The sequence below is a fragment of the Rousettus aegyptiacus genome, unplaced genomic scaffold, assembly GCF_014176215.1.
Source record: "Rousettus aegyptiacus isolate mRouAeg1 unplaced genomic scaffold, mRouAeg1.p scaffold_m13_p_1, whole genome shotgun sequence".
NCBI lineage: Eukaryota > Metazoa > Chordata > Mammalia > Chiroptera > Pteropodidae > Rousettus > Rousettus aegyptiacus.
In genome coordinates, this window is record NW_023416284.1 from 139,788,867 (window position 1) to 139,813,930 (window position 25,064).

A 25,064-nucleotide genomic window follows, 5' to 3' on the forward strand; every position below is an offset into this window, starting at 1 on the left:
TGTGAGGGTCCATTTAACACAGAACTTGACAGTCACTGAGATTCTGGTTTGTTATGACTTATAAACATTTTTTTTTTTTTGCATCAACCTCTAAAGTGGTCAGTCATTTGAGCAGGTGCAAACATAGTAGAATTCATATTCGTTTTACTTGAGAAGCCAAAATGAACTTTCATTCATATGGAAATTTTGAGAAAAGAAAACAGAGGGGATTAAGTTTAGTTTTTTGAAAAGGGATTAATACGTGTATTGAGATTCAGAACTGCGGCATCATTTCTGAGATTGAAGCTTTTGAAAAATTGAATTGAAAAGATTAGGGTTTATATTTTTAAGTTTTTAGGTAAATCTCCCATCAAATCTCTTTTTTTTTTTTTGTTCCTGTACAAGGAAATTGGTTACTTATTTATTCTGACATACAATATGTAATTTTTTGTAGACATTCTTCAGTATGTTAGCAGTTGCATTCACTGTGTGTGTGTCTGTGTAGTGAAAAAGTAAGACAGAGACAGATGTAGTAACAAAAATGGAATAATGAATGTCTTCACACATTTCTAACATCAACAGAGATACTAAACAATATAAAATGGGGTTATCGCTTCCGGGAAGGAAGGGTCCGTCAAATGTTCTAACAGAGCTGGTATAGTAATTGGATCATAATATCTTATCTAAGAAAACCAGAGCGTGCAAAGATACTGTTTTCTCCCTTATATGAAGAAAAACTGGGTACATATTTCTCTCACCCCTTCCTTCTCTCCACTTCCAAATTGCCCATCATGGGTTTCACATGTTGTATTGATTCCATATTTCCTTTTTACTTGCCTTTCAGACGGATGCTGCTCTCATGTATGATGCTGTGCATGTGGTGTCCGTGGGCGTGCAACAGTTTCCCCAAATGACAGTCAGCTCCTTGCAGTGTAATAGACACAAACCCTGGCGCTTTGGGACCCGCTTTATGAGCCTAATTAAAGAGGTATGGTGGGAGATGCACATCTGCCTTGTTTCTTTTGTCCTCAAGCTGAGTGCTTTAAGAGTATTGCAGTTTTCCTAACAGGTGACCTTTTACTGTTATCATTTAAATTAAACTTCTTTTTCCATACAAGCAAAATTAACATGTTTACTAAATAATGTGGCATAAAGGGGGAAAATTACATGATAAATAAATGAACATCCTTCAAAATATCTATAATTGTGTAAACAGATGAAAACCTGTGATCTATAGTTTATTATATTGTTAATTTCCCTTTCCTGAATTTTTATGTGCATATATTTTCATTAAGTGGAGATATAGATGTTTAAACAATGTTTGTTTATATTTTAGTTAACAATATGTAATGAATTTTTAGTATGAATACCATTTGCACTAAATTAAAAATAAGCCGTAAATCTTAAATAATTATTTAGATCTATGGTTCTTAGATATAATGTCTTTTTATTTTAATTACATTAACGGTTAACATAAAACAATATATGGATTCATAAAAATGTAAAATTTACTTCATGTTGCATAATACAACCATTCTTATGGCCATATATCATTTCTTATTACATCTGTTATAGTTATAAACTAAGCATGCCCATGGTGAGAAAAAAAGGGAAAATTCTTAAAAGTCAAGCATGTGTGCATGCACACACACAAAATTATACATATTGCATTTATTGTTTCTATTCTTTCTACCATGAAGGAAATTCCTTTGTCAGCTTAGGATACTTTTCATTTGATTAAAATGGGAGTATTTATATGAAAGTTTAACTATGAAAGTTTAATCTTTGCTATGAAAAATCACAGGTATTATCATAAGATTTTTTATTAATAGTATATAAGAAATCAGTTTATTATACAATAAATTATTCATCATGAAAATAAAAGTGCAAATAGGCTCATAATTAAGAATCTCCAGGTCTTTGGCAAAGAATATCCATGATTTTTCCTTGTTTAATTTTTATCAGACTCTCAGATGATAAAATGATACTCCCTGAAGAATATGCATTTCATTTATTACTCCACATTATACATTATCTTATACATTATATTATACTTCTGGTTTAAAAAAAAAAAAAAACAACATCAGAGAGCTGCAAATAGTGCACAGGTTGGGCTAGCTGAAAAAAATGTTTTTTTTTTTTTTTTTTTTTTTTTTAATGCAGCGCTTGAATGATGAGGCATGTGTCAAACATCCCTATAAAAAGCAGTTGTATGAAACTCACTATTGTTTTTATTGTGGGTTGTTATTGAAGACTTTGTCCACTAAATCACAATGTCCCCCTTTTGAGGACCAAAAGGAAACATTTCTCTCAGGTCTCAGTACCAGGAGAAGCTGGGTGCTTCTCCTGGGTGTTTGGTATGTCTTAAATTATGGACCCCGCATATTGTGTTTTCATCATATTTTCTTTATTCTGGTTGCTAGGAAGTTCAGAATTGAATTTGTGATTGAATTTTTTTTAGTTGTAGAGTTTCACCTGATGTATATTTCCTTGTACTGTCACTATCCAAGATTTGTTTTACTATTCTTCACTTCTATTCCTGTACCCTTTGATCACATTGTCTATTTTATACTAATATGCATTTTTGTTAATTACCCAAAATTATTTTTTTTGGAAGCAGTTAGGTTAAAAATAATTGTTTTTCTTGTTGAAAATCAGTTAACATGTCTAAGTTCAATGATGACACTTCGCAATATGAATATAGATATGTATTATAATTTTTTTCTATTTTACTTGTAATTTTATCAGCCTAAAGCTATTTTACAATACTTATTCATAACTACCAAAGAAACACATGAAGTCTAAGAAATATAGTATTGGTAATATTCATTTGTAATCCTTATTGAAATATTCCCCATGATCTACTGGGTTTTAGTTCTTTTGGGTCTTGATATATATTCTTTCAAACATTATAGTTGTGAATATATATTACATTATTTAAATTTTTCATATATAACAATTATTCCAAGCTATTTTCAAATGGCATCTAATGAGACATATATATTTTTGGCTATATAGCCAGAAGAATGTGAAACATTTTATATTTTTTTAAAAGCCCAGATATTTGCTCAACTTTGAGGAGTGAACCCATAATGTAAGTAGATAATTATATTCCCACTTCTTTCTACACGAAGTATAACTCGATATGAATTTATTTTGATATACTTCTCCCAGTCTCACTTAAGGAAAACTACGGTTATGTTAGTTTTCTAAGGGGAAAGTATATAATCAATGTTGTATAAGGTAGATTTTTCTAGATTCAGTTTCTTTCATTGTAATAAAATAAGCATATTTTCATATTAGTATGAATTTAAGAGTGATATTTTATTATAGTAATTCTGTTCATAATCTCCAGTGAGATATTCGCTATCTCATATATCATAAGTGACTAAATTCTTCCACTTTGCTAAAAGAAGTTTCCTGTTTAAAACATAATCTTTGAATTTTTCATAAAGAAAAGTTGTATCTAGAAAATGTGGTTATTTAAAATGAAAAAGGTACAATAAATTTCACACCAAGACTAGAATAATTTATTGAGAAAAAAATCTCTCAAAGTTTAGAAGAGAATAAGAAATGTTTTAAATATCTATACCAATGTAAGTTTATGAGAAATAATGAAAATAATATGTTTTTTTTTGGAAAAATATTTTCTCTTCTCTTTCTTTACTTATATACTAATCTATGTGTTTTTTTTTTCTTCTTTTTTTCTTTTCCCATAGGCACATTGGGAAGGTCTCACAGGCAGAATAACTTTCAACAAAACCAATGGCTTACGAACAGATTTTGATTTGGATGTGATTAGCCTCAAAGAAGAAGGTCTGGAAAAGGTACTTTCAGGAATTCAGTTTATTTACTTTTAATTAATAAATGAAACATGTGTGCATACAGCAGAAGTAGGAAATAGAGCTAACATGCTAGCTTTAAGTCATTCAGTGAACACCATGTCAAGGTATTTGCAGTATATCAGTATACAATGTGAGTTTACAGAGAGAATAGCCTAAAGACCTATGGCTGCTTGGTAGGATATAGTTTGGAATAATTTTAGTAGGGAGCCATGAATTAAGAACTATTTTGAGAGTGTAAGTGAGAGATATATAAACAATGAGAGAAAACATTAACTGAACCTTTGCTAGCTTATTAATTCAAAAAATAGCAGAGCATTGAGGCTGTTTTCAAGGAGAAGCCAGGTGGCAAAAGTGGGAGGAGCCAATGATAAAGGATAGAAATCGAAGACTAGAGAAGAAATTAGTGGAAGATATTAACATTCCAAAGAAATTGGCACAAATCTCCTGAGAAGATAGATAACTATTGAGAACAGGAAAAGACAAGTTAGAGAGAAAGAGAATTAAAATAATTCACATAAATGTTTTCAATGTATTCAAAAATTAGTACATGAAGTCATTAGCTAAAAGATGGAGGTGGGACTTAGTTTAGGCAGGTCTTAAGAATAACATAAATGTTTTGAAAGTGCCATTGTGGCAGACATGACTTTTACTCGGTAGAAATAAAGTGCTGCTAAATAGCAAAAGGTACTCATTTTCTTTTTTTTTAATGTAGTAGAATGGTTAAGAGATCAAGGACTAGATTTAGACATAATTGGGCTCAAATCTTTGATCTGTCATTTATTATTTACAAACAAGTCTCTTAATCCCTTTAAAACAGAGTGTTCAGCTGTAATAACAATATTTGTTTCATGAACACTAATAAGTCTTGTTGATTTTACTTTTATTTTATTTTTTTCTGAAAAGTATAGTTACTAACTCGGGGATGAAAAGACAGGATTTCTATCTTGATAGAGTTCACAGTTTGGAAGTTTCAGTCAATGCAAGGTGATTCAGGAGGCTTAAATTACGATTCTATTTCTATCATAAGTATGTGAACTCCATCCTTCCACTTGGCTTCTCTGTGCCAAATTCTTTATCTCAAAAATGTAGAGCACAAAGGGCTTCCCTGTTGGACAGGCTGAAGTGAAAATATCATGGTCTGTAAAGGAGCTCTGATATGCTATATCTATAGGGAGTGAGACTAAGAATTTTAACTATCCCCAATTCTATTTTATGACTGGGTGAGGAAAATGAACAAAAAAATGTGTAAAGTGTTGTCTTTATTCATTATTTCTTCTCATGTTACTGTCTCTTTTTAGTTTTGTCTTGGTCATTTTTGACCAGCATGCTTTCTTTGTGTGATTAATTCTCTAGTAGAGATGGAGGGAATATCTGTTTTATGCCATTATGAAGGTATACTATAGTTAAGGAAACCTGCCAATAAGAAATGAACTCATAAAATTATAATATTGGATCAGGCAGTAGGAAGTGCTTTAAGAAATATATCTTGTTTATACGTCATTAAAATGATATATTTTGAGTCATTTTCTGGAATGTAAACCTTAGAATTTCAACAATTAATAGGAAGAAAGCTCGTTCTCTGTTGTTTACAACTGTGGAGTAGATAAACCAGGAAGAAACAGGTTATATTTTTGACAAACAGAGAGAAGTTGGACCTGTTCTGGGAACTAATTCGTGACTTAAAATGCTACTCTGAATGCATCTTCTCCACTTAAATAGTGTCCATAGATCAGTGTGAATCCTTTCTACTCTTTGTTGATAGGCACCTTGGTAGGAACCCAGTCCAGTTAGCCATGGTCCAAGAAGGGTCACCAATACCACATACACAACCAAACACATCTGTCCAAACAAGCTCTTGGGGCTATGGCAGGGCCTCCAGAGAAGGGGAGATAAGGGGGAAAATACTCAGCAAATGACTTTGTCTACCTCAGGCAATAATACGACAATTTATTTCAAGAGCCCGATACTTTAGTACCGATAATTAGAAACTAATTTTCCTTTCGGAAAATCAGAATAAGTACTTCCCCCAGCTTGAATTCTTCTGTTCAGTACAAAGACCATATTGCATATTCTACTTTCAAAATATGTTTAGAATTCATCCATTTCTCTCCACATCTCTTGCCGCAATCATGGCCAGGAGACCTTTCACCTGACATTTAATTTAGAGCTCCCCAAATCCTCTCTGTCCTATTCCTCATTGTAATCCATCCTCCAAACTGCAGTAGCCAGCTGATGTCTTTAAGAGCAAATTGATCCATTCATGTCATTCTTCTATTTAAACCCTTACACTTACAATTCATTCCCTACCTCTCCCTCTTAATTCTCACCACCTTCTCTGACGTTTTCTCCAGATACACTGACTTTTTTTCATTTTCTCACAGATTCAAAGATTTCTATTTTTTGGCAACAGAGTTTTTCAGTCTGGAATACCCATTCCTATCCCCTTTGCCTGGCTAACTCTTATTCATCCTGGGAATCACAAACTTAAATATTACTTCCTTAGATAGGTGTCTCCTAATTCCCTTTCAAATTTGAGTTTCTCAGAGTACCCTGTAGCTTTCCTACCTGGCACTTATTTCAATGGGTAATTATGTATTTACATGTACATTTTTTAAAGGCTGTGTTTCTAGCAAGAATGCATGTTCTACTAAATAGGAACAAAAATGTTCTTTTTTCCCACTATTTACATATTCTACCCATATAAAAGTGTCTGGCACAAACTACATCCTCAAGAAATACTTGACTGTTGAATGAATGAGGATCACTATGAGAATTATAAGAGATACTTCACATAGAATGCTTACTCAAGTGTCTGGTGCAAAGTTGTTTTCCTATAGAATATCAGATTTTCCCCCCAGCTTTGCTCCATACCTAGAGAGTGGGAAAAGAGAAATCCAGTAGTTAATGATTACAGTCATTAGGCTGGGGTTGCATGTCAGGCTTCAAAGAATAAAGGATTTTATAGTGCTGGAGAAGGCAGCACTGAAATCTGAATTTACAGGAGTGCATATTGCACCAATGGCAAATCTATTCCCTTTGTGGTATAATGTAATATTTTCTGACACTCCCATATTACATCAAAGAGGAAAAATCATTATTGATTTATAAATTTTTCTTTTTCCCCTTATAAATGTATGGTGTGAAAATAAACAAAGACCAATCAAATGATAACAGAGTTTATTATTCTGAGCTTGTTGTAGCAAGGGAGGCAGCCACCATCACAGGCATTTGGCAAAGATTCAAAGGCAGGCAGGAGAGTGGAAAAGCTTTAGAAAAGAAAAAGAAGAATGTCTCAGGTATTCTCTGATTGTCAGTTGTTGACTTGAAGACACTGGAGGTGGACAAACTAGAAGTGGGACATCTTGGGTGATTGGTTTTGAGGGCATATTTGAATTTCTCTGGTAGATCCTAAGTTGGAAGAATGGGATAAAGAAAAAGAAGGAAGGAAGGAAGGAAGGAAGGAAGGAAGGAAGGAAGGAAGGAAGGAAGGAAGGAAGGAAGGAAGGAAGGAAGGGAGGGAGGGAGGAAGGGAGGGAAGGAGGTGGGAGGAAGGGAGGGAGAGAGAGAGGGAAGGAGGGAGGAAGGGAGGGAAGAAAAGGAAGAAAAGGAAAGAAAGCTGAAAGAAACCAAACACATTTTAATCATTCTGGGCATGTTGCTACAGAGATAGTTAGGATTTCCAGAATGTTCACTCTAGAGGTTCTGGATCAGTGTTCTGTGGTCATACATGGTCTGCCTGCTTATTTGTATATTCAGTCTTTCAGTGGAATTCTTGGAGTCACTTGGAAGGAAAGGGAGAAATAGCAAAAGTAATAGGCCAGGGAAAATTGAGAAAATATAAAAATACCTTTGTAATAGACAATAAAATGAGTTTCTTAGGTTTCGTTTTGATTTTAGAATGTGTAAATATGATGTGAGTTACCATTGGAAATGGCTTACTCTTACCTAGTCCTCTGAAGCTTAGCTATGTGCCAAGGAAGATCAGCTTCAGATGGAGCAAAACACATAAATAATAACATAGATGTTAAGAAATAATTAGAAGGTTCTTAGAATATAACTTCAAAAGGATTCCGTTTAGCACAAAAACGATTGGGAGGATTTTACACAAAATATTTTTGAACTGTTAATGACACTACATGATAATGGTGCATTTTCTTTGCAAGATGAACTATCTAGAGGATATTTTTGGAAAAAATAACCACATATACTTAAGAAAATTCTAATAAACTGTAATGTAATAATATAATCACTGAATCCTACCACATATTGAGTATTCTTATTGAATGTCTTTTGTCAACACTATGTACATCATCAGGTGCTTTACAAGAAAAAAAAATCAGTCCCTTATTATTTCACCTTGTTAATTTAAATGGATTTTTATTGTACTAGAGAATATTTGCTTCTAAGTAGAGGTCTTAAACTAAAAATCATACTTATATGCCTCTCTCATTCTTTCTGTAGCATCAAAGTTTGCTGTCTGTTCCTGTTATTTTTTCTGATATTCTCTTGAATGTGACATTTATATTAAAAAAGAACTCGAAGAATAGAATTCTCTATCTCCTCAATACAAAAGTTTCTAATAAATTCTTATTAAAATTGGCTTTGTATATTAATATTACATTAATTTTTAAAAACATAAGAAAGAAACCAGTACATTTCTCTTACCAGAGATGGTGCTAAAACACTTGGAAGTTCTTACAACTATGAACAATTACACCACGTGTTTGCCTCAGCATGCTTTTACAATAAAATTAGCTCCTACTCTGTGCATCCTTAGAGAAAATCTTAAAAAATAAAAATGGCTACCATTTCTAAAAAGTAAGGATTTAAGTAAATAATATAAAGCAAGGTAATTTATACTTACAAACCTTCAAAGAGTTTAAATTTGTCACATTTACTTTCAAGTGAAGCTTATTCCAACTTTTAGTGTCTTTACTTTATGAATATTAACTTTTACATGTATACCCACCAGTACAGAAATTGGTATAAACAATCCAGAGGCTTCTTGCTGAAAACTTAAATATTTTAATAATATATGGAGAGAGTGAGAATTAGGAGTTAAACCCTGCCTGCCTGAGTTTACATGTATGTATATTCCAGAATCAGAACATGTTTCAAAGTGCTTTTTGAAGAATTTTTTTGTGGAGTATATATTTTCTTAAGAAAAAAAATAGTAATTTCTTAGATATCTTTGCTATCGAACTTTCTCTTGCTTACAGAACCCTAAACTCATTAACTCCCTATGAAATTGAAAACCCGCACTAGATAAGTGAGAACTTTTTTTTTTTTTTGATAGATTTTTAGATACTTGATGCATACCGGTTTTTATCTTCCTGTCTTTGATGGCATTTGATATATTATACCCTCATCCCCATGGCAACAATAACCCCCAAGTTTCTCAGGAACTGAGATTTCTTTTGTCTCCCTATAGGAAGGCATTTCTAATAGTGATGTTGACTAGTAATCTTCAAGCCAGTCAGAAAGGTGTTGTTTGTTTCTTAAAAGGCAAAAATACATCCTGGGCAGGATCCGAGCCTAGTGTCTTTTTTTGGAGCTATTAACCATTTAATTTGTCTACTTCTTACATGGAATTTATTATACACATTGTCTCACAACTATAATGACATATTTTGGTTGTGCGTCAGTGTGTTTATAGTTATTTTGCTTGATATCTTCAAGATAGTAAAATATTTAAGAAAACTACTTATGGATTATGTTTATGTTTAGGAATCAATAATATTTCTGATTTGAGGGTGCATAATTTCTTTTTTTTCTCTCATCAGAAAATATCAAATATTGACTTTTATTTACCTACTGAATTTGAATTAAACATATACGTATACTAAACTTATAAATGAGTGATTTCAAAGTAGTCTCTGAACTGCATTTTTATCCTTTGAAAAATGACCTTCCATTGAATTATATCACATTGTTATATTTGAGAACAGTTAATTCATTGATTAAATTTTTATTTAAAACATCAAAACTAGAAGGCAATTCTCTCTTAATGCTTAATTATGTTTAGGGTTGACTTTGCCCTACATGAAAATAAAAATCTTAAAGGTAAAAAAAAAAAATTCAGCGTTTGGGTAAGTTGCCCCTTTCTGTGAGATGATTACATACATATTGATTTATTGTTCTCATATTAACACTGTAGTTCTCAAATGGTAAGGTTCTGGACTTCTACCTGTGGAAACTGGTGGATAGTTAGCTTTAGGAAAGTGACTGAGGAATAGTTTGCACTATCCTCAAAGGCCAAATCCCTTATGTATGAAGGTGGCTCAGTTCACAGGTAATTGTTCTTTACTCTGAATTTTCTGAAATGTCAGTCAGCACATAGGCGTTGCTATGAAATGTCTCATGTTTATTCTTGAGAGATCAGCTGCCAGTTCTTTTTTATGTGATCTCCTGTTTATAATTAGCCCAATGAAAATATGTACATTACTGTTGTTATTGAACACTATTATTAGACAGTAATAGAATAACTATCTCTAATTTTTATTTAAAACTTCAACAGGGGAAGGGGTAAAGTAAGCGAGGGAGAAAAGTCTCAAATTTGTCTGTAACACTTAGCAAGATAACGACTGTGTTGAAAACATTTGTCCCTGCTATTCATGTAACAAACAGGCTTAAGAAACCTGAGTTTGCAAATTATCTATGAAGAATGGATACACTAGTTAATAGAGAAATATACAGTCCATCAGTTTATATTCAATTAGAGAGAATATTTATCTTCTAAGTATAAATTAGCATTTAATATCAATACTTTCATTATGCTTTCCATTTCTCAATACCCTCAAATAGAGTGAGGATCCCCTTTTTTCTGGAAGGAATGGTAAATATTTTTCAAGGCACGCTATACTTTAAGGGTAATGTCATGGGAGGCAACTAATTTGGGAGAAGATTTTTTTTAAAACAAACTTATTTTATGATAGAGACTCCACATTGTTCAAAGACTGTTTTAAACAATACATACACCATGGTCTCTCATGATCTTCACACAGCCTGTCTTTGGAAAAGTACCACTTATACTCTTTGCTCAAGACAAATATATTTCTCTAACATTAAGTCAAAACAAAGTATAATCAGAGAATTCTTTTTATTTTTTACATTGTTCTATAATGAAAAACTGTGTGGCATTTTTTCCATTCGCCAATATCTTACGATATGTTGTTAGTAAATGTCAATAAGACAGTGTAAATAGAATTTTGATAGATCCTATTGTGCCAACGATTTTTTAGTAGAGAATTGATGTTAAATGATTTCTTAACTTTAAGTGAACTTGACTTTATTTATAACTAGTATTTTTAAAACTAGCTAGGAGTGTTTATTTTGTTCTTCCTTGAGAAGTTTCTGGTAATAATCTGTGAAACAGATTATTATTGCAATCCACAGAAAATAAGAAATATGTCCCACAGATTTTGCATATGTGAAACAGAGCTAACATACATGTTTAGAAGAAACTATAAGATGCAAATTTCAAATGAGGTAAACAATTATATATCTCAGAGAGAAAAGGACAAACATTCTTTGGACATCAATAAGTAATATTTATAAAATAAAGAAAATTTATATTGAAAAATTGTCAAAAACAAAAAATAAATGAAATATCAACTAATTAATCAGATACTTAAATAATTTAAAAATCATTCTGAAAACAAATTTTGTACACAAAAATAAAACAAAGAAATCAAAGAGAAAACAGTTACCAAACAAAATTATATGAAAATTTAAACATTCCTGAGAAGTGTAAAAAATAAAGCATTGCATATTTATATTTTATAAAATATTTACATTAACATATAAATTATAGCCTAAGAAAAGTGCAAATAAATAGCAAAGATATATGGCATCATACTACCAAAGTTAAATATAATATTAAGAGCTTAGATAAAACATGAATAGCAAAACATGGAAAAGAAAACATAATTATAGAATAGATATATAGTGTATTCAATATTTGCCCAATGAATGAATGTATAAATAAATAAGTTTGAAAAATTGACAACCTAAAAATATTTCAAAGTTTTCATCATGTAATAATTTACTCACTTATTCCATTCATTTATTCATTCTGTTAATATTCATTGGGAATTTATTATCTGTAATTCAGTGGTGACATTCTTTCCTCAAGGCACTTATAGTCTAACAAAGGAGGATAAGAGAAATAAAATAAAGTATAATTTTAATTCAAAACAAAACATAAATGGCATTTCTGAGTTGAAGATACATGTGTTTCTTTATTCAATCAATGTATTTAGATCTCTCACACATAAAGCTCCTAATATATCCTATTTTCAAAGACGTTGGGTCCAAAGTATGAGTAAGACAGTCTCTATACTCAAGAGATTCAAGTTTTTAACTAGACAGGGATAAGAAAAAATTACAATGAAAATATAATGTAATACTTTAGTGTTGGCAACATGCATAAGTTGTTCTGCCCATTGCTATGCAAAAGAGGGGACTGCTTTTCCCAAATGTTGAAACAGTGGTCAAGACACAGGTGGAAGGTAGTGGAATGGGGGAAAATATTCCATATAAAGAATACGACATTTATAGAAGACATGACAACAGGAATAATTCAAGAAAATTATGACTTAAATAAAATCTACCTTCAGAAAATGGAGAAATGAATTATATTTCTGGAAAATACAATAAAAGATTTTTCTTTTTCTCTCAAACTTCTAAATAGAGAATACTAGAAGCTTTCAAGAAAAATATCTACCAACAGAGAAATAATAAATAAGGCCATGACACAATGTCTTAAATTAGTTGATTTTTTTATTTATAAATGCAAAAAAATTTTTCAAATTTGCAAACAGAAGCATATTATATATAGTTATTCTTAGCAAATAAATTATATAAAAACAATGATGAATGAAAAGCAAACACTCAACAAAGAGGAAATTGTAGCTAGAAATCCTACTAACATCAAAAGCAGTTAAAGCATATAAATAGAAGGATTTTAAGAATGATTGTAAAGATTATATAAAAAATGTCAATTGTTTTTTTCTTGGAAAGAGATGATCTACAATATAAAAAGCAACAAAACAAAACAAAACAAAACAAGAGACAGTTCTCACAACCCCAAATTATATTAACAAAAACTATGAATTATTATGTGTAGTAGAAGAACTATGCATTTTCATTTTTATAATTCAATATCAGTTTAAGAGTGTGATTGTAAAAGTTTGAGAAAAGTTGGTGGTAACCATTAGTAGACTTAAAACTAGGGTTATCTCCCAAATTACAAGAAAACTGTCTGTCAAAAACTCAGGTGTATAAAAGAAATAGTGAAAAACAGATAATTTGAAAAGAGTAAGGCTAAAAATAAGATTTGGAGGAAAAAAGAAAAGACATTTAAAAAATTTATTGATGAATTGCTATAAAGAAACCCAGAAAGTGAGAAATATTTTGAAAGCAGAGGTATAAGCATAGATAATGATTTATCAGCAAATGTAAATGCTCAAATAATGTAAGCAAGGTAAGCATGATTAATATTACATGCTAGAAGATTATGTGAAAAGGATTAACTAAAAGAGTTATTTTTATATAATAAAATATACTATCTAGAAATCAAGATGATAATCCTGAACTATCATGTATCATTCAATTATGAAAGTCCAACTATTAAAAGGAAAAAAGTGAATTATTAGAATGACAGTTATATTATGGGAGCTACCATGAACTTTCAGGAGGAAGATAAGTACAACAACAGTTTTCAAAAGCTATATGGTAATATGTATAACAATGCTAGCTCATATTATTTAGGCTCAGTAATTCTAATTCTGAGAATCTGTTTTTAAAATAATAAAATACATGTGCAAGTATTTATAAGTAACTATTTATTAAATAAAGCCTTACTTATAACAATGATAGTTAAATCATGATATGTTCATATGATGTTCATTTCATATAATCATTAAAATTATGAATTGATTATTTAATGCCAAGTAAAATACTCATAATATTGTACAAATAGGATATATTTAATTGATATAATAACTATACTTATAAACACATTACATAGACTTCTATTTAATCCCACAATAGCTTTATAAGGTGTATAATGTTATCTCCTCATTTATAGATGAGAAAATTGAGGCACAGAGAAATCACCTGATGATGTGGTAGAAATATAATGGGGTTGAGGCAATCTTATAGCCCTTCCAGAGTCTGGGCCATTAACTAGAAGGTTATAATGCAAGTTACATGAGGAACATACATATAGATAAGCATTAGCCATGATCGACAGGTATGTGCATAGGTTCAAAGTTTAAACAAATGTTCTCTTTATTTCTTTTGTGTATTTTATTATTTCGTGTTAAACATACTGTTTTTATGAAGGAAAGAAAATTTATTTTAAGAACCATTTGGAACATAAAATAAGATAAGATGAATAGTGTGATATTTTTTATAGTTCTTTATGGTTTTTGAAGCACTTTTATATTACTTATAAAATTTGTCCTTATAATTAGAATGCATTATAGTATATTATCAAAACCATGACTTTTTAAATTGTTCAAGAGGGTGCTATTACTATTAACACTGAAAAGATAATTGTCAACTTGAAATATCCAAGTAAACCAGACATACACTCATTCTACTTAAAACAACTCTGTGAGGTTACGAGTGTCTAGATATCTTTATTCCGTTTTAGAAATGAAAAAAAATAATTTAAAGACTTGTTTAAATCATATAATGAAAAAAACATGGTTCTGAAAATAGATTAAAAGAAAAATATTGTTTGTCATAGTCCTTGGTTCTTATGATTAAAACAAAACAAAGCAAAAAAAAAATCCATAGTGACAATTTCTTCAATCAATTGAAGTTTTGAATTATATAGTTCTAGAAGATTTAAAATCTAGAAATTATTCAAAATTTTATTTCGTTTAAAATGTTATGCCACTGAAATTTCTGACACTTCATAATTTTCTGCTCAGAAATCTGAGATATACAAAAGGGAATACCTAATATTGTGATTATAGGAAATTATGGATTCATACGCTATGAGTCAGAACCCCTCCATCCAAATAGTACTAGAAAAGCAACTAACATAGAATGAAACTAAATAAGTATGTTTAGATGATTGAACATTTAGCTAAATTATTTTTATACAAATAATCATGGAGACAATAGTAAATGAAATGGTCAATATTTTTATTAGTGACTCAAAGTTGAAAAATGCCGCCAGGACTTTGGCTGATAGAATTACACATCCGAAAAATCTAGCTATTTAACCAATGGTGGGGGAAAAGAAATCTGAGGAAATAAATGCTTAGCAGGTATTAATTATAGACCAGGGAGAGAAAAGTGGCAATCGCTGCAAAACAAGATCTGCAGATGTCTTGTTTAGCCAACAGAGCATTTTTAAGGATTTCGAATTTGCAACACTTTAAGAAGGTCAGAAAGCATTTCAGATTTGACATCCCCTTCGTTGTCCCCACTCAGATCCCCAGCAGGGCCTCTCCTAGATCTGGTGATTCCTTGCTGAGAACTTGAAAAAGCACCTGCTCTGGGAACATGCAACCCCAAGGCACAGAGTTCTGTGCAGGATCAGGGCTGCGGCTCCCTACTTCATATTCCGCATTAAGACTGCGAGATTTAAAAACTGTACACCCTTGCCTGGAAATTCTTACTGTTGCCTTATGCCCTTCCATTTCACACATTGTTACTCATTTGCCCAGTGAATGCCTTTTCTTACTGACCTTGAATGTCTTTAGGACATCATGGTAGTTATAGTCTAAAGTAAAGGAATTTAATTGGCCTGCAGTTGATCTATTTTGGAAAGAATACCACATCAATATATTTTTTCTCTCACTGTATTATTTGACTTTTTCTCTTCTTGACACAAACATCAGTATTATGTTGTTTTTAATAAAAAAAATTAACTGGGCATGAGAAAATGTGGCAAGAGATTTAATTTTAGACACCACTAAAACATTTATGTTGAGTCTCTAGTATAATTAAACACATTCTTGAGAAAAACATACTAGAGTTTGCATTTATATACAGGTATTAGAATGACATCTATTCTTATGAATAGCCATATATAAAGCTTTATTTTAAAGATAAATTGATAATTTATAATTTTCCTTTCCTTTGATGAGAACAAGTTGGATAACTGAGTTGGGCGGTATGGAAGACAAATGTCACTATCAATGAATTACAGGTTGAAAAGGGTGGGAAAAAGAACTACTAACTCTGCATCTCCTTTTGCCTCTGTTCCCCTTTAGTGATGACCATTGTTATACAATAGTGCAATGGCGAAATGCACGTAAAGCTTCTGATCTATGCTTTTAGTGGCATACCATGTTTATAGGTGTCTCCCAGATATGTGTTTATGTCATTCCATAGGCTGTGTTCAGTGGGTATAAAATGTCTGAACACCGAAAGTATATGGCTTAATCTATCAGAGGGTATTAGATAAATTAAAATACGTATTAAATAGAACACAGGTGTAACTATTGGAATGGGTTAAAAGGTGAGATGGTGCTATAATCTTTTTTTTTTCCTGAGTATTTTAAAAGCTGCAATGGTGTATTTTTAAAAGCTCTAAAGGTAATTCCAGGTATGATTTTACCCTAGTGGGGGTTATGCAGAATGCCAATCAATGCCTCTCTTAAGTCTGCCTTTATCAATTAATTTATCCTGGATCCCCAGGTTTTGCTCTTTTAGCTTTGTCCATGTAATATGGCATGTTATCTTTATAATGAGAGGATGAGACAGATCTATTATAGTAAAAGATATGCACTATTAATGAGTTTCTAACCAGCTATCAAGGTATCATCAAATGTGGTTTATCTTGGTGAATAAAAGTTTGAATGGAAAATTAAACTCCCACACTGACTGTAGAAGAGCAGTGTATCATTTTGTTCTTTAATGTCACACTTCACTGGACATACTTCACAGAACAGTGGATCATGGTTAAAACAAGCAGCCTTTACTTTAATGACAGTGGATAATGCAGCAGAAATAAATAATAAGTGCTAGCAGTCTTAACTTTCTCTGGTGTTACTCTATCTCAGGTGCTTGCTGGACAATTTACAAAGTACTTATGCTATTTTATAGATTGGAACTTGGGATCCAGCCAGTGGACTGAATATGACAGAAAGTCAAAAAGGGAAGCCAGCCAACATCACAGATTCCTTATCTAATCGTTCTTTGATTGTCACCACCATTTTGGTAAGTATATGTTTTTCTATTCTTTTTAGATAAAATCTAGATAACCATGGAAATGGATAGAAAAGGAGATTATAATTGGAACAGTAATGAACAGAATGTAATGTATTTTACAGTTATTTAGCAATTACTGTATAACAGATGAGTCAATGTTAATTTAGTCACGGTTTTATTTTGTTAGTCTTCGATGAGGCAAATTACATTAATGTTTGGACTGCTTACGTTCATTAATAATATAGCATTATATATTACTGGAAATCTTTACATTTCTACAAAATTAGTTACTATTGAAGAATTGTCAGTGTTAAGATTTGGAAAATACGTAGATATGCAACTGTATAAATATAATTATGTGAGGAGCCACATGTGAACTTTGCTTCTGATTCCATTTCCTGCAAATATATATCAGAAGGTGTGCTATGTAATTTTCAGGATTTTTTCTATAACGATTATATTTAATTTTGCTATCAGTTTAATTGTTTTTATCATGAAGAATTACTTTTACTTTGCTAACCTCCATAATGAAATCCTTTCACCACTAACAGAATTAAATTAATACTAGATATTTTTGTCCCTCTTGCAATTATATATTTTTCTTAGATCACAAGGTAATGTTCACTTATGTCTACTACACTATTTGCAAATGGCAATTTTAATTTTAGCATGAGCAAGGAGCTCTTATGTTATTTAGTCAGTGATTTTATCTAAAGAATAAGCTTACCGATGGTAGTTCTTATACCTCCCCAGGTAGCAAATAAGAATGTGAGATTAATGTCCCGAACTAATCACCACATACTTCTAGCATTTATATAATTTTTAAATTTTATTTATGGTGGGAAATCAAGCCAGGAGGAATTTATAATCTTGTCTTTTTAGTAGCAAGAAAGATGTCAGATCTCTAGGCATGCAAAAATAAAATAGTTTGGGTTAAAGACTCTTGGTAAAGAAGGAAAGCTGCTAATTATGAAATGACAGTGATGGAACCTCATACATTTTTAAAATCACTTTCTTGCTAGGAATCTCAATGAATACTTCCTTCCTATCATATCTAAACTTCCTAAATTCTCTTTATCTTTCAAAATTCTTCCTAAATTTTATTTATAACTCCCTCTCTTTTCAAAAATAACTCTCATACCTACCAATCCACCAGCTCTATTTTTCAGTTGAAATGTTCTTTCAGGATGCTAGCACATCCTTTTTCTTCTGGTATGTTCTGGCTCTCCTTACTTCCTTCTAGGACTATTACAGTAACCATGTAATTGTCCCTCCTCCAGATGGCCTTTCCTCTTTGCAATGCACCCTGCTGTTCAGTTTAAAGACCTTATTTTGTAATCTCTCTGCTTCCATGCTTACAAGTCTTTAGTGTATCCATATTAACCATTAAAAATTCCCCAACATTGACCCTGATGTTCAAAGCCTTCTATACCTTTATCTTCCTTCACCTTTCCATCTTCATTTTCCATTACTCCCATTCAGGATACCTGTGTTTTTAATTGAACTGGTATAATTGAGTTGGTATAGTCCCCCAACTATCGTGATTGTGTTAGCTCTGTCCCCTTTGTCTGCAATGTGTTTCTATTTCTGAGCTATTATAGTACTTATTAGTACTTTATATTATTTAATATTAATATTATGCTATTCTTTAATTATTTCACATCCTCGATATTTTTCCAGACATCACTGAACATTCTATGTAGGAATAGGGTATGACTATATCTCCTATTTTTATACCACATGTGCCTCTACAGTACTCATAAAGAGTGCTGTGCAGGAGACATCTGTGGTCTTCAGCAATCAACTCCACCACACTCTTTTATATTTTTCTTGATCCAGCCAAACTTTTAAATATATCACTTATTTTATGGCTCCAGATATTTGCTCAGTTCTTTTTGTTCCCCTGTGAAAATCCTATATATTCTTCCAAACACATCTCCAATGACATCCACTCCATGAAACTGTCTAATAATCTCTCTGTTAAGTTGTCTGTGTGTGGTAGAGGTTGGGGGGTACATGATACGTACATTTTATGTGTCACAATACTTTATTATGGTATTTACCAAGTATCCTTCTTTATTTTAGAAAACATCTGTGTCTCCATTTGACATGAATTTGTACAAGTCCAATGATCAAATTTTACAGTTTTTTGATCTTTCAGTTTCAGAAAAAAGTGCTTTGGGTACAGAAAACACTCAATAAATATTTACCAAATTTAATCAAAAAATGATATTTAACTAAATAGAAAATTAGAGGAGCTAAGAAACTTCCAAAAGACTACTTTTAAATATTTTTCAAGTTATTGCAAACTTCTTGTCCAAAGTAGATGATTAAGAGAATACATATAATTTCTTAATTTTGTTTAATTACTTAGGGTTGTTTTGTAAGACAGAAAAATTCAAACATTTTTTCTCAACAGTAAACAATTTTTTTGCATCAGTAAACAAGTGGTATTGAATATTACCTTCATATCAGAGCCAGGTATAAAGCTTTTTAAAAAATTACTGCTACCCAAAGCATGCTCCATACCTTTAAAATATTATTTTTGGGCTTCAGATCTTGGATATCTTTATTTTTTTCCACTAGTAATTCTGATCTATAATAATGATTGAGAACTACTGCTCAGATCATTACTTTATATAACTAAGATCAACTGGAACATACGCTAAGCTTATATTTTTAATAAATCAGTTATTTATATTTTAAAGTATGTCACTCTACTAATTTCTAAGAGATCCTGATATTTATTAAAATGAAAGTTACTTTATTTGTTTTCATATCACTTAGTTGAAAGAAATTTTTTCTGAATACTCTATTCACAAAGTATCCACGATTAACAGAGGAACAGACTTGAAGAGATTACCTTATTTATGTAAGCATTATGTTTGGTGTAATTCATTGGTATTTAATTGGTATTATAAGGAGTTTATGATTATTTGTTTTATGTTGTGGTTATTTTGTCTTTTTCTCTCTTGGAAAATCTCTGAGAAAATTCTGGCTGTGTTATGAATAATAACATCTGGACAAAGAAAAGTTCACTTATGCTTCTTATTCAACACATTTTTTTACATGACTTTAAAAAAAGCAGTAAGATATTCTAGAATACAACAATATCAGTGTACAAATCATAATCAGTTTCATTTCACATGAATATATTCATTTATTTTACTTATTCATTATTTTATTTAATAAATATATGTCAAATGATGACAATATAACAGGCATTGTGCTAAAAGCTGTATTTGATTAAAAAATAGACATGGTATTTTTCCTCATGGAGCTTAGAAAATGGTAAGGATTACAGGGAGAATTACACACACGTACACCCCTGTGATTAGAATATAAAAGAAAGAAAAATGGAGTGATGCCTTTTACTCCTGAGTTATATTGGGATCGAGAACGAAGGGACAAGTCAGGTTAGGCCTTACTGCAGAAGAACAGACAGCTGACACTTGAGGTTTGAGAAGGAATTAGCAAGGTAGAGAAAGGGAAAAGTAGTATTCTTGGCAGAGAAAACAGCATTTGAAAGAGCTCTAAAGCAAGAAATATCTTGGAAAAATTTCAAAATTGAAAGAAGACCATGAGTGGGGCTGGTGCTTTGACCTGCTTCTCAGCTTCATCAAATTATATGATTATATGAATATGGTCTATTACTAAAGAATAAAAGAAGACTTTTTTTTTTAAATGCCTACTATCTGCTAGGCATTGTTCAAAGCACGAATTTACTTATTTGTCATAATAACCTTTTGAACTAGATACCATTATTATTACTTTACAGATGAGGAAGCTGAGGTTCAGATTGCTTAAGTAAGTTACTCACGGTCACATTTCTATAGAGTAGTGGGTTTTCAACCAATTTGTGTAGCTAACTTGAGCAAACAGTATTTGTAAGATGAAAGCTCTAGTGGCCCACCATGTAAAAGTCTAATAACTATAGTTTAGGAACAAAATAGTATCTTGATTAAGAATTGCTCACCTAAAGCAATGCTTCTCATCCATAAATTCTACAAATGCTTGAGCACTGTGATGCTCTTATGGGTGTGTTTCCAAATAACTAGACATACTCATCTTCGGAGGACAGGATTTAGGCTACTCTTGCTTGAATATCTTGGACCTCTCATTTCTCTTCTCTCTTAATTTAATATTCAGTTTTCTTTTAGCCTCTTCAAACCGTAATCTCAGATTTTCCTGGGCAATCAAAATAGTATTGGGTTTATTTCATTTTTTTCTCTTAAGAATTGAAATTATGCACATTATTTACAAATGTTTTTACTCCTTTTCAATAACAACCTACACACAATACACAGTATGTGTACAGAATGTAGTTATATTATGGAATGACATCATTTTAGGAAGCTCTAAACAATTTTTTAAATGCTTAATTTTTTTTTGTTTTGAATTAAGATTCACGATATCATACAATTTAGAAATTTCTGTAACTTCACCTGCAAGTCTACTTATGCTTTCTTTTTAATATTCCTCATATTACAACTCTAGCCTTCAAATTTCATGTTTACTTGTTATTAAAATCATTTGCTTCTTGTGGTTATCATTATTAATGGAAATAAAAATATAAACCTTAGAATCATGTTTTTATTGATGATGATTTCGCTTATTTCATAGAGATTGTCTAAACATAAATTTCTAATTGTCAAAAATAATAATAAAAATACTAATTCTGAAAGAAATATTGAGAACTTTTGAGGAATGATGTGTGCTACGTTTTCAGTTTATAACCTCATCCTGTTGTCCATACTGCTGTTGATCCACTAACTAGAGGCAGTATTAGGCGACTGTATATTTAAGAAGTTCATATAGGAAATGCCTATTTTTTCTCTCTTTTTTCTGGTTTTCAATAGATTTTTTTTAGGCTTGTCTAAATATACTGAGTGTTCCTCACTGTACTGTTCCTGTATCATAACTGATTTTTGTCCATCCATCAAAAGATTACTAGCACTTGAATGTCACCATATATATTCTTTTTGTTGATGACTAGAAGCACTTTAGTGTGTAAATTACTCTGAATTTGGTTACTTTTTCAGAAAAGTCACCTATTCTTAAGAAGTTTCTTTCTTCCCTATTGCTCAATGGTTTAACAAATGTGCTTGCATCTGTAACAACCTTTTTCTAAATTTTATTTTTTTTTACCACTTCATGAAAGGTTGTATATTTCAGCACTGAGTTTACTTGCTTAGGCTTGTAAAGCTTTTGTCACAGCCTACAGATACAGGAAGCTTATCTGGTAGCAAAGTCCCAAGGACAATGAAAGGACTCGCTGGACAAAAGTCGGAAGTGACTGAATCATTCTCTAAATGGTTCTGCAGCTTCTTCTATAATATCAACAAAAGCAGATTTCTAGGGCTTTCAATCTGCTACTGCAATAAGTTTTCATTTTGATTCTTCTCTTTCCATTGTCACAAAAGAACTGTGAAGCATGGAGTTCTTAGAAAGTTGTTAGCATTTGGTCTCGGAAACCTGGGCACTGCAGCTTCTCGAAGAAAATAGATTTTCATTCTTAGCAACCCCTACAACATTTCTAAGCAGTTTTATGTATAAGTACTACTTAAATGCTAACACGTGAGATGAGAGTGCCTCATTCAAACTCAGTCTCCTCATACTCTATTACTGTAACCAGCTTGTTCGAACGCAACCAAATCTTTTCTCACCATATATCTTTTTCTTCTATTTCTAGGATTATACTGGCACTGCATTTCTCCCTTTTAATCTTGCCTTAATAGCTCAATGTGCTTTATTTTTTAAAAAAACTTCTCATATTCTCTTAGATCCCCAGATTAGCTATATAAACAGATAATTATTGGTGGTGGTACCATAGAGGGAAAAAAAAACACAAAAAACTGTGTGTTTTAATGTGAAATCAAGCTTAATTTTTCACATCTTAGGTTTTCAGTCTTTAAAGGCTTTGTAAATGACCAGAATCTTATTTTTACCACATAATTACACACACACACACACACACACACCCCTTCTTCCTTTATTCTTCTTTGTGAAATCTAACAGAAATAAAATTGTAATATTCTTAAGTATTTTAATTGTCATATTCTTATGTATTGCCAGCATTATTGTCAATACTATAATTTTGTTGAGATTATTTTATTATAAAGAACAATATTTTAGATTTGGTATAGATGAATGAATAAAGCAATTTGAACTTTTGGTTCAGCTTAACCACAAAAAGCTATGTGGACATTAAATAATTTTGCTTTACCTTTCTCATTTTGAAAGATTTTATCACAATAGTATCATGTAAAATTACATAATCTAAATTTTAGCTACATCTTGGATCTGAGATTTATATATAAATTTGCAACTACTATCCACCTATATGTCCCATATCAAAGTTATTATGCATCAAACTTCCTTCAATTCAGGCCTTAGCACACCTGTTTTAAATATATTTGAAACTGTTTCCTGTATATATGTTTTCCTTCCTTCCTTCCTTCCTTCCTTCCTTCCTTCCTTCCTTCCTTCCTTCCTTCCTTCCTTCCTTCCTCTCTCATTCTTTCTTTCTTTTTTTTTTTTTCGATTACAGTTGACATTCATTATTTTTCATATTTGTTTTGGGTGTACAGCATAATGGTCAGAAAATACAATTTCCTGTATTTCCAAAATCTGTTTATGGTTCCAGTATTTTTCTATTCACTCAAGCCAGGGGCTTGATTTCTTAATATCTTAGATAGTCTCCGTATACCCGGTACGCACGCGTGCACACACACACGCACACACACACACTGGATAATTCTAGGAGTATTTAATAAAGAAGTGAGCCAAAGGACATGTTGAACAAGTGAGATGAGGTTTGATCATGGACATCACTGAACAGGAAATTTATAGATTCTGATTTGAAGGACATTTGTACCTACTGGAAAGAAGAAAGAGATGGCAATGTTGAAAAATCAGGTATAAGATTTCTTGTAGATGGATCAGACCTGGGGCAAAAGTAATTGAGAAATGCTGATGAGGATTTCACAATTAAAAAGCCTAAGAGACAGGGGTGTTAACATTGCCACAAAACATGATAGTTTTGGGACAGAAATAATAAGCCCTATTTAGTCATATGTGAAGAGAGATAGATGTTGGCAACAACTTTTGTGGAGTCAAATCTTGATTATTCATGTAAGGGGATAATGAAATAGATTCAGAAATGAAATGCAGTTTATTAGCTAATAGGTGAGATCTCCTTTCTCATCAAACCTTTTTATTGGAAGAGCAATGAAATGGTATGTTTGATTGCTTTCAGCTTTAGCTTTTTCCCCTCCCTCTACTCATTCATTTGCGAATTAAATTAATGAAATAGTTAATGGCCAAAATACAAATACCAGCAGAAAAACAGTAAGAATCATCACTTCCAATCTAAGCTGATAATTCAGTTTTTACTAAAGTAAAATTTTTTTTTACACAAGCATGAATGATAATCACTAAGCCACACCTTTTTTTAAACCCTTATTGCTTTGACACCAATAAGTGTCTTTCTTTAAATGTTGATGAATAACACAATTGGAAAAACTTCAGCCTTTTTTAAAAAAATTTCAACATATTACGCAATCATTATTGCTATAGGATTCACTACGATTTTAGGTGATTAAATATTATAGTTCAGGGAGAAAGAAGATTTTCTGACTTTCCCAAATCCCAGCAGATTTTCTATAGATATGGAATAAAAACAAAAACTCTTCTTAAAATAACTATGGGCAGTAAAGACTTATATTTTTTTATATATCATATAAATTCTGTGAAGTTATTCTTCCGAAAGAAGTTAAACACAGTTTGCAGCAACTAAAAATGTGATGATTGTGCCCGAAGTAGTGTAGTAAAGGATTTGCATGTGTGTGTGTGTGTGTGGGGGGGGGCAAATCGGTCATTAAATATAATGTCTTTGCTTAATGATATTGCAACACAGAATAAAAGAAAAAAAGAAAAGAAACTTCGAGAATTGCCTCAGAATGCACTTGAACTTTTAAAGTAAAAGATAAATAATAAATATGGCTTATTAAAAAGTTATTAAGATAAAACATTGCTCTCCAGGTCTGCTACATTATTTTGTTG

General features: G+C 31.5%; 1 protein-coding gene across 6 annotated transcripts in view; it reads left to right on the top strand.

Moving 5' to 3' along the window:
• GRIK2 (glutamate ionotropic receptor kainate type subunit 2) overlaps positions 1 to 25,064 on the top strand; it is a 545,286-nt gene that overhangs the window by 311,424 nt on the left and 208,798 nt on the right. For all 6 annotated transcript variants that reach the window (XM_016124557.2, XM_016124559.2, XM_016124558.2 and 3 more), the window contains 3 exons: positions 824 to 967; positions 3,699 to 3,806; positions 16,896 to 17,009. In XM_016124557.2, the coding sequence (XP_015980043.1) occupies positions 824 to 967; positions 3,699 to 3,806; positions 16,896 to 17,009 (366 nt within the window). The remainder of the gene's footprint in view (positions 1 to 823; positions 968 to 3,698; positions 3,807 to 16,895; positions 17,010 to 25,064) is intronic.